The sequence below is a fragment of the Oncorhynchus masou genome, unplaced genomic scaffold (genome assembly GCF_036934945.1).
Source record: "Oncorhynchus masou masou isolate Uvic2021 unplaced genomic scaffold, UVic_Omas_1.1 unplaced_scaffold_8067, whole genome shotgun sequence".
NCBI classification, from domain to species: Eukaryota; Metazoa; Chordata; class Actinopteri; order Salmoniformes; family Salmonidae; genus Oncorhynchus; species Oncorhynchus masou.
Window position 1 is genome coordinate 1 of NW_027014538.1, and position 10,579 is coordinate 10,579.

The following is a 10,579-nucleotide window of genomic DNA, read 5'->3' on the forward strand; positions in this document are numbered from 1 at the left end:
GTACTTCGTTCAGTTACGTATTACTCATTAACTAGCTCTCCTCTCCTCCGCAAGCAGCTGATATCACCAGGGAAGATGAATTAGAGGAATTACAGGGATAACAGGACAGGCATGGAGAGAGACAAACTGACCTTGACACACACACACACACACACACACACACACACACACACACACACACACACACACAGAGAGTCACACAGAATACTAACCACCACACAACACTAAGTCTGCATTATTCATGGCTTGGGACAATTTCACAGTGTGTGTGTGTTATTCTTGTGTTTATGTGTGCTTGTGTAACTGGTGCATTTGTCTTCAGTAAAAGCTTGCCCACATCTATTTGTCAGCCAATTGAGATAGACAATGAGCTTAAAAAGAATCAATTTATTATAGAGATTAAATCAGATCGTAGCTCATTCTGTTTGTAGTCTGTCAGCATGTTTTTCAACTGACCTCAAATTCAGTTTTTTTTTTTTTGTCGTTTATGAGAGAGCTGCTTTCCTGCCTAAAGTTGGTTAAGGTGAACAAAATGGAATCATAGCGTTTTCATCTACGGTTAATCTTCTCCCTGGTGTTCTGCCATACAAACAGGACGATGCGAGTGTTTTGATGTCTGGTCTGCAGGCGAGCTACTTCAGTGTAAAAGCTCTTGGTGACTGCAGCCTGTTTACACACACACACACACACACACACACACACACACACACACACACACACACAGGTGCCTGCATCTCTCATGTTGATCTGTGTCTCTGATAAAAGGAGACAGAAGCACATTTAACTCCCCTATTGACTTCCTCCATCCATCCCTTTGTCTGTCTGTCTGACCGTCCTCTGGCTCTGTTTGGACAGAGAGGGCTTGTGTCTATAACACAAACTGTCATACCCACACACACATTCACACACACACACATATTTTTATTTATTTATCTGTTATTTTACCAGGTAAGTTGACCGAGAACACGTTCTCATTTGCAGCAACGACCTGGGGAATAGTTACAGGAGAGAGGAGGGGGATGAACGAGCCAATTGTAAACTGGGGATTATTAGGTGACTGTGATGGTTTGAGGGCCAGATTGGGAATTTAGCCAGGATACCGGGGTCAACACCCCTACTCTTACGATAAGTGCCATGGGATCTTTAATGCCCTCAGAGAGTCAGGACTCCCGTTTAACGTCCCATCCGAAAGACAGCACCCTACACAGGGCAGTGTCCCCAATCACTGCTCTGGGGTATTGGGATATTTTTTTAGACCAGAGGAAAGGGGCCTCCTACTGGCCCTCCAACACCACTTCCAGCAGTATCTGGTCTCCCATCCAGGAACTGACCAGGACCAACCCTGCTTAGCTTCAGAAGCAAGCCAGCAGTGGTATGCAGGGTGGTATGCTGCTGGCGAACATACATGCACACACACACACACGCATACATACACACATACATGCACACACACGCATACATACACACACACACACACACACACACACACACACACACACACACACACACACACACACACACGCATACATACACACATACATACACCCACTCACAAATACAAACACACACACCCACATACACACATTCACACAGAGACTCATGTTGTATTTCTGTGTGTGTAGAGTTGGGTGGAGCGTGCTGAAAGACAGGTTCTACTGTCTGATGCTGTTGATCTGTCTGAACTCTTCCACCCTGATACCTTCCTCAACGCCCTGCGACAGGAGACTGCCAGGTAACACCCCACAGTGTGTGTGTCAGTCTCTTCCTGTGAATATGATGTGTGTGTGAATATGACGTACGTGTGTGTGTGTGTGTGTGTGTGTCAGTCTGTTTCCGTGTGTGTGTGTGTGTGTGTGTGGTGTGTGTGTCAGTCTCTTCCTGTGAATATGATGTGTGTGTGTGTGTGTGTGTGTGTCAGTCTGTTTCCGTGAATATGACTTGTGTGTGTGTGTGTGTGTGTGTGTATTAATACCTAGTCCATTGTGTCAGGTCTATGGGCTGTTCCATGGACAGTCTGAAGTTTGTGTCATCATGGAAGAGTCCCATAACAGAGGCTCAACTCCAAGTCAAGGTACAATACAACAACCCAATGATGCTGCAAACACTCAGGGAATAGAGAAAGACAGAAACATGGAAAGAGGGAGGGAGACTGGGAGGAGGGAGGACAGACTGGGAGGGAGGGAGGGAGACAGACTGGGAGGAGGGAGGGAGACAGACTGGGGAGGGAGGGAGGGAGACAGACTGGGAGGGAGGGAGACAGACTGGGAGGGAGGGAGGGAGACAGACTGGGAGGAGGGAGGGAGGAGACAGACTGGGAGGGAGGGAGGGAGACAGACTGGGAGGGAGGGAGGGAGACAGACTGGGAGGGAGGGAGGGAGACAGACTGGGAGGGAGGGAGACAGACTGGGAGGGAGGGAGAGGAGACAGACTGGGAGGGAGGGAGGGAGGGAGGAGACTGACAGACTGGGAGGGAGGGAGGAGGGAGACAGACTGGGAAGGAGGGAGACTGGGAGAGCAGACAGGGAGGGAGGGAGACAGGGAGGAGGGAGACTGGGAGGGAGGGAGACAGACTGGGAGGGAGGGAGGGAGACTGGGAGGAGAGGGAGACAGGGAGGGAGGGAGACTGGGAGGAGAGGAGACAGACTGGGAGGGAGGGGAGGGAGGGGAGACTGGGAGGGAGGGAGACAGACTGGGAGGGAGGGAGGGAGGAGACAGACAGACAGACAGACAGACAGACAGACAGACAGACAGACAGACAGACAGACAGACAGACAGACAGACAGACTGGGAGGGAGGAGACTGACAGACTGGGAGGGAGGGAGGGAGGGAGGGAGGGAGGAGGAGGAGGGAGACAGACTGGGAGGGAGGGAGGGAGGGAGGGAGACTGGGAGGGAGACAGACAGACAGACAGACAGACAGACAGACTGGGAGGGAGGAGACTGACAGACTGGGAGGGAGAGGGAGGGAGGGAGGGAGGGAGGGAGACAGACAGACAGACAGACAGACAGACAGACAGACAGACAGACAGACAGACAGACAGACAGACTGGGAGGGAGGGAGACTGACAGACTGGGAGGGAGGGAGACACAGACAGACAGACAGACAGACACAGACAGAGACAGACAGACACAGACAGAGACAGACAGACTGGGAGGGAGGGAGACTGGGAGGGAGGGAGACAGACAGACTGGGAGGGAGGGAGACAGACAGACTGGGAGGGAGGGAGGGAGGGAGGGAAGGAGACAGGGAGAGAGACGTGGGCAGAGAGCGCTACAGCTGCAGGGAGGAAGGAGACAGGGAGAGAGGGAGGGAGGGGAAGGAGACAGGGAGAGAGGCGTGGGCAGGAGCGCTACAGGGAGGGGAAGGGAGACAGGGAGAGAGACGTGGGCAGAGAGCGCTACAGCTGCAGGGAGGGAAGGAGACAGGGAGAGAGGCGTGGGCAGAGAGCGCTACAGCTGCAGGGAGAGGGAAGGAGACAGGGTGAGAGACGTGGGCAGAGAGCGCTACAGCTGCAGGGAGGAAGGAGACAGGGTGAGAGGGAGGGAGGGAAGGAGACAGGGAGAGAGGGAGGGAGGGAAGGAGACAGGGAGAGAGGGAGGGAGGGAAGGAGACAGGGAGAGAGACATGGGCAGAGAGCGCTACAGGGAGGGAAGGAGACAGGGTGAGAGACGTGGGCAGAGAGCGCTACAGGGAGGGATGGAGACAGGGTGAGAGACGTGGGTAGAGAGCGCTACAGGGAGGGATGGAGACAGGGTGAGAGACGTGGGTAGAGAGCGCTACAGCTGCAGGGAGGGAAGGAGACAGGGAGAGAGACGTGGGCAGAGAGCGCTACAGCTGCAGGGAGGGAAGGAGACAGGGAGAGAGGGAGGGAGTGAAGGAGAGAGGGGGAGGGAGGGAAGGAGACAGGGAGAGAGACGTGGGCAGAGAGGCGCTACAGGGAGGGAAGGAGACAGGGAGGGAGGGAAGGAGACAGGGAGAGAGACGTGGGCAGAGAGCGCTACAGCTGCAGGGAGGAGACGGGAAACTCCATTCTCAGCTGAGAAAAAAGACTATTCATCTTTCACAATGATCTCACACACACACACACATAACAGTGATTTATGAGATGTGTTTGGCTGACCTGACGCCAGGTGCCCCCCCTGCTCGTCACGCACACACAGCCACACACACACACACACACACAGACACAGACGCACACACAGACACACACACGCCTGTGTAAGTCCTGAGTCACTAATATGACATCATACCGCACACACATGGCATTACTTACACAGGAGAGAGGGCCTTCCTTCTTGCTCCATCCATTACATGGTTTGTTCCCTCATCTCCCTTTCATGCTGTATGTCACTTAAATGGTTGTGTTTAGAGTTAACTGTGATTCGCAGCTCAGCTTCTAATGATGTACCTCTTTCTGTCTCCCCATCTCTCTCTCCATCTGTCTTTTTCTCTCCTCTCTCACCCCTCCTCTCCCCGTCTCCTTCGCTCTCTCTTTCCCTCCTCTCTCACCCCCTCCTCTCCCTGTCTCCTTCTCTCTCTCTTTCTCTCCTCTCACCCCCTCCTCTCCCTGTCTCCTTCTCTCTCTCTTTCTCTCTTTCTCTCACCCCCTCCTCTCCCCCGTCTCCTTCTCTCTCTCTTTCTCTCACCCCCTCCTCTCCCCGTCTCCTTCTCTCTCTCTTTCTCTCACCCCCTCCTCTCCCCGTCTCCTTCTCTCTCTTTTTCTCTCTCCTCTCACCCCCTCCTCTCCCCGTCTCCTTCTCTCTCTCTTTCTCTCCTCTCTCACCCCCTCCTCTCCCCGTCTCTTTCTCTCTTTTTTCTCTCTCTCTCTCACCCCCTCCTCTCCCCGTCTCTTTCTCTCTCTTTTCCCTCCTCTCTCACCCCCTCCTCTCTCCCTGTCTCCTTCTCTCTCTCTTTCTCTCCTCTCTCACCCCCTCCTCTCCCCGTCTCTTTCTCTCTCTCTTTCTCTCTCCCTCTCACCCCCTCCTCTCCCTGTCTCCCTCTCTCTTTCTCTCCTCTCTCACCCCTCCTCTCCCCGTCTCTTTCTCTCTCTCTTTCTCTCTCCTCTCACCCCCTCCTCTCCCTGTCTCCTCTCTCTCTCTCTCTCTCACCCCCTCCTCTCCCCGTCTCCTTCTCTCTCTTCTCTCTCACCCCCTCCTCTCCCCGTCTCTTTCTCTCTCTTTTTCTCTCCTCTCTCACCCTCCTCTCCCCGTCCCCTTCTCTCTTTTTCTCTCCTCTCTCACCCCCTCCTATCCCCGTCTCCTCTCTCTTTTTCTCTCCTCTCTCACCCCCTCCTCTCCACATCTCCTTCTCTCTCTTTTTCTCTCCTCTCACCCCCTCCTCTCCCCGTCTCTCTTTCTCTCCTCTCTCACCCCCTCCTCTCCCCGTCTTTCTTTCTCTCCTCTCTCACCCCCTCCTCTCTCCATCTGTCTTTTTCTCTCCTCTCTCACCCCCTCCTCTCTCCATCTCTTTCTCTCTCTTTCTCTCCTCTCACCCCCTCCTCTCCCCCTCTCTTTCTCTCTCTTTCTCTCCTCTCTCACCCCCTCCTCTCCCCGTCTCTTTCTCTCTCTTTCTCTCCTCTCTCACCCCCTCCTCTCCCCATCTCTTTCTCTCTCTTTCTCTCCTCTCTCACCCCCTCCCTCTCCCCATCTCTTTCTGTCTCTTTCTCTCTCTCTCTCACCCCCTCCTCTCCCCCCATCTCTTTCTGTCTCTTTCTCTCCTCTCTCACCCCCTCCTCTCCCCATCTCTTTCTGTCTCTTTCTCTCCTCTCTCACCCCCTCCTCTCTCCATCTGTCTTTTTCTCTCCTCTCTCACCCCCTCCTCTCTCCATCTCTTTCTCTCTCTTTCTCTCCTCTCACCCCCTCCTCTCCCCATCTCTTTCTCTCTCTTTCTCTCTCTCTCACCCCTCCTCTCCCCATCTCTTTCTCCTTCTTTCCTCTCTCACCCCCTCCTCTCCCCATCTCTTTCTCTCTCTTTCTCTCCTCTCTCACCCCCTCCTCTCCCCATCTATCTCTCTCTCTTTTTCTCTCCTCTCTCACCCCCTCCTCTCCCCATCTCTTTCTCTCTCTTTCTCTCCTCTCTCACCCCCTCCTCTCCCCATCTCTTTCTCTCTCTTTCTCTCCCCTCTCTCACCCCTCCTCTCCCCATCTCTCTCTCCATCTGTCTTTTCTCTCCTCTCTCACCCCCTCCTCTCCCCCGTCTCTTTCTCTCTCTTTTTCTCTCCTCTCTCACCCCCTCCTCTCCCCATCTCTCTGTATGTCTGTAGGTGGGTGGTCTGCAGTTGGAGGGCTGTAGTTTTGATGGGGCTCGTCTGTCTGAGAACCGACATGACTCCCCCAGTGTGTCAGCTGTACCTGACTGCTACATGGCCTGGATAGCACAGGTACTCACTCACTCACTCACTCACACACACACACACACACTCACGGACACGAATCATTGAAGCGCTCTCTGTTCTTTCTGTGGTCAGGGTCAGAGTTCAGCTCTGTGATTAGCTGTTGTCATGGCAACAGAGTTCTTATTGTTCACGTCTCCTCTGATTTACACTGAACACAGCATGCAGCAATTTCAACGATTTTACTGAGTTACAGTTCATAAAAGGAAATCAGTCAATTTAAATAAATTCATTAGATGAATTTCACATGACTGGAAATACAGATATGCTTCTGTTGGTCACAAATACCTTACAAAAAAAAGTAGGGCGTGAATCAAAAGCCCAGTCAGTATCTGGTGTGACCACCATTTACCTCAAACAGCGCGACACATTTCCTTCACATAGAGTTGATCAGGCTGTTGATTGTGGCCTGTGGAATGTTGTCCCACTCCTCTTCAATGGCTGTGTGTTACTGGATATTGGTGGGAACTGGAACACACTGTCGTACACGTAGATCCAGAGCATCCCAAACATGCTCAATGGGTGACATGTCTGGTGAGTATGCAGGCCATGGAAGAACTGGGGCATTTTCAGTGTCCAGGAATAATGTACAGATCCTTGCGACATGGGGCCGTGCATTATCATGCTGAGACATGAGGTGATGGTGTTGGATGAATGGCACGACAATGGGACTCAGGATCTCATCACGGTATCCCTTTTCATTAAAATTGGCATCAATAGAAAAGAGCACACTTCTTCAACGTGCCAGTGGCCATCAAAGTGACCATTTGCCCATTGATGCAGTCAGGTCATGACCCTGGTGAGGACAATGAGAATGCAGATGAGCTTCCCTTAGATGGTTTCTGACAGTTATTGATTCTTTGGTTGTACAAACAAACAGTTTAATCAGCTGGTCTTAGACATACTGCCAAATTCTCTAAAACAACATTGGAGGTGGCTTATGGTAGAGACATGACCATTCAATTCTCTGGCAACAGCTCTGGTGGACATTCCTGCAGTCAGCATGCCAATTGCACTCTCCCTCAAAACTTTAGACATCTGTGGCATTGTGTTGTGACAAAATTGCACATTTTACATTGGCCTTTTATTGTCCCCAGCGCAAGGTGCAGCTCTGTAAAGATCTTGCTGTTTAATCAGTTTCTTGATATGCCACACCTGTCAGGTGGATTGTCTTGGCGAAGGAGAAATGTGCAATAACAAGGATGTAACCAAATTTGTGGTCAACATTTGAGAGAAATAAGCTTTTTGTTCATAATGGAACATTTCTGGAATCTTTTATTTCAGCTCATAAAACAATGGGACCAAAACTTTACACGTTGCGTTTCATATTTTTGTTCAGGGTTGTTTATTTCCCTGAAGGTCTTATTGTGTGAGAGAAGGAACAATATATTTTGTCCTTTGAACAGGCCTGCCATCTTTCTTCCCTCCCTCCTGGCCTCTCCCTCAGTTGTCTGAGGAAAGCGGCTCAGACAGGAAAGGTGATGCCTGGTATCTGACCAGTCTCTTTATTAACCAGACCCTCCTTGATATACAGCATAATCCCCTCTTTCTTCTCCCTCTGTTGCTCCTGTATCATGTCTAATGGCTGATACGCCAGTCTAATGTGGATTCAACCCTGCTACAGTAGTTATCTCAGGGATCTGAGGCCCATCTGACCGGCTTCAAACTGCTTCTACCGAGGCCTCGCCCACCATTTACCTCAACTGGGGATGTTAACTGTTAGGCGGTTAGCCTCCAGAAATACATTTGACCATTCATGTTTATCAGTCTCTAGGTTAATATCTATCATTTTGTGGGATTCATTTGGTGTCGGGATTGAACAAATCTAGTCAGTCAATAAAACGGGAACAGTGTCTTGGTCGACCGGAATGATTATTTTGGCGAAAATTGTCACGTACAGTGAGTTTCTAGAGTTAGAAAGTAGATTTCGTATGTCAACTAATGGCTCGCTGTCTATAGTACAATGAGCTGCAAGCCAGAGGAGAGACTCATTGCTAGGCAACTCCCAGACCCTGGCTGCAGGGAGCAGTGGGGAGCGGAACAGCGTGAAGCAGCTAACAGCTAAACTAACAACCCAACAACAAAAAAGTTTACCAGTATTTCTCTCATGCACTACTCGTTTTCTTTATCAACTTTATTTTGTTGTCCAGAAGCCAAAGGCCCCAGTTCTAGTCATATGAACAACCCATTTTAGTTGTTGCGTATTTACATATTCCCTCTCTTCTCTCTGTCACATGAAACACATCAGGTGGGTTTTTTACAACAGAGTTTTCCAGCAAATTGCATTTTGGCAAATGTTTGAAATGGATCTATTCAGTTCTGTGCTTCATTGCAGTAGTTTCATGTTGATTGCGAGGACAGGCTCGCTATTGTCACGTCTTCTTCATGTTCTTTTGGGAACCTCATTTTACTCTTTGAAACAAAATGTACAGGTTGTTAACTGGTTAATGGGGGTTTGTTAGTCAGCAACAAAATGTAGAGGTTGTTAACTGGTTAATGGGGGTTTGGTAGTGTAATGGGGCGGCAGGGTAGCCTAGTGGTTAGAGTGTTGGACTAGTAACTGAAAGGTTGCAAGTTCAAATCCCCGAGCTGATAAGGTACAAATCTGTCGTTCTGCCCCTGAACAGGCAGTTAACCCACTGTTCCTAGGTTGTCATTGAAAATAAGAATTTGTTCTTAACTGACTCGCCTAGTTAAATAAAGGTAAAATAAAATGGGGGTTTGTTAGTCAGCAACAAAATGTACAGAAATATGCATCCTTAACTACACATACACACACCAACGGACCTGTGTGTTTTGTATATATTTATTTACTAGATATTATAACTGCACTGTTGGAACTAGAAACACAAGCATTTCACTGCACCTGCGAAAACATCTGCAAATCTGTGTGTACGCGACCCATGGACTTGATCTGATGTTGATCTAACATTGTGTGTTGTATTGCAGTGTTCCAGTGGCAGCTACAGTCCTGAGGAGGTCATCTCCCTGCCTGTGTACACAGCTCTGGAGCGGGTCAGCGTGGTGACTCACGTCACGCTGCCTTAGGAGGAAACCCTGACCAGTGGATTCAGAAATGGAGCTGCCCTCTTCCTCAAACAGCAGTGAGACAGCCGGGGCCAGGGGGTTGGGGTTGGGGTTGGACTGAAGGAGCACAGAGGGTACATGTTTCTCAGGAAGGTTATCGGGCTTCACTACAGGTGTTTGTTTGTTATTTTTAAGTGACGATAGTCTGCAATAAAATGAGTAATGACACATGCTGGTTCTTGACTTTGAAACGCATAGATTATTTTGGTGTCACGTTGCATTTTGAATGTTGATGTTTTAATGTTTACTCTTTAGTATCATCGTAGTCTGTTTGAATGTATTATTGTGATAATAAAGCTTTATTTACTCTAGATATCTGGTTTCTTTCCATAATGAGTGTTTGTATGTGTTGTAAGACAGGCTCTGGATCAGGTGATATCTGTCCCTGGGTCTGACCTATTGATACTATACACACACTTCAACTCTGAGCCATGACACACACACACAGACATCAGACTGACCTGGCCAGTATACTATTCTAGTGGTATTTATCAGTGTGATTGGAGGGTCAGTTTTAGTTAAACCCCAGTGTGATTGGAGGGTCAGTTTTAGTTAAACCCCAGTGTGATTGGAGGGTCAGTTTTAGTTAAACCCCAGTGTGATTGGAGGGTCAGTTTTAGTTCAACCCCAGTGTGATTGGAGGGTCAGTTTTAGTTAAACCCCAGTGTGATTGGAGGGTCAGTTTTAGTTAAACCCCAGTGTGATTGGAGGGTCAGCTTTAGTTAAACCCCAGTGTGATTGGAGGGTCGTTTAGGGGTTAAACCAATAGTGTGATTGGAGGGTCAGTTTTAGTTCAACCCTGGTGTGATTGGAGGGTCAGTTTTAGTTAAACCACAGTGTGATTGGAGGGTCAGTTTTAGTTCAACCCCAGTGTGATTGGAGGGTCAGTTTTAGTTAAACCCCAGTGTGATTGGAGGGTCAGTTTTAGTTCAACCCCAGTGTGATTGGAGGGTCAGTTTTAGTTAAACCCCAGTGTGATTGGAGGGTCAGTTTTAGTTCAACCCCAGTGTGATTGGAGGGTCAGTTTTAGTTAAACCCCAGTGTGATTGGAGGGTCAGTTTTAGTTAAACCCCAGTGTGATTGGAGGGTCAGTTTTAGTTA

General features: G+C 49.6%; 1 protein-coding gene across 1 annotated transcript; it reads left to right on the forward strand.

Moving 5' to 3' along the window:
• The first annotated feature begins 747 nt into the window (after positions 1–747).
• LOC135537520 (cytoplasmic dynein 2 heavy chain 1-like) lies at positions 748–9,439 on the forward strand. Its single transcript, XM_064963656.1, has 4 exons — positions 748–1,732; positions 1,990–2,071; positions 6,263–6,379; positions 9,341–9,439. Exons 2-4 carry the CDS (start codon positions 1,994–1,996, stop codon positions 9,437–9,439), a joined length of 294 nt encoding a protein of 97 aa, XP_064819728.1. The 5' UTR covers positions 748–1,732; positions 1,990–1,993.
• Positions 9,440–10,579: the final 1,140 nt, after the last annotated feature.

What these genes read in the sequence shown, in the direction of transcription:
- LOC135537520 (XM_064963656.1), top strand. Translation starts at nt 1,994, where the DNA reads ATGGGCTGTTCCATGGACAGTCTGAAGTTTGTGTCATCATGGAAGAGT. An exon ending in AGGCTCAACTCCAAGTCAAG is followed by an intron (nt 2,072 to 6,262) that starts GTACAATACAAC and finishes GTATGTCTGTAG; the next exon opens with GTGGGTGGTCTGCAGTTGGA. An exon ending in ACATGGCCTGGATAGCACAG is followed by an intron (nt 6,380 to 9,340) that starts GTACTCACTCAC and finishes GTTGTATTGCAG; the next exon opens with TGTTCCAGTGGCAGCTACAG.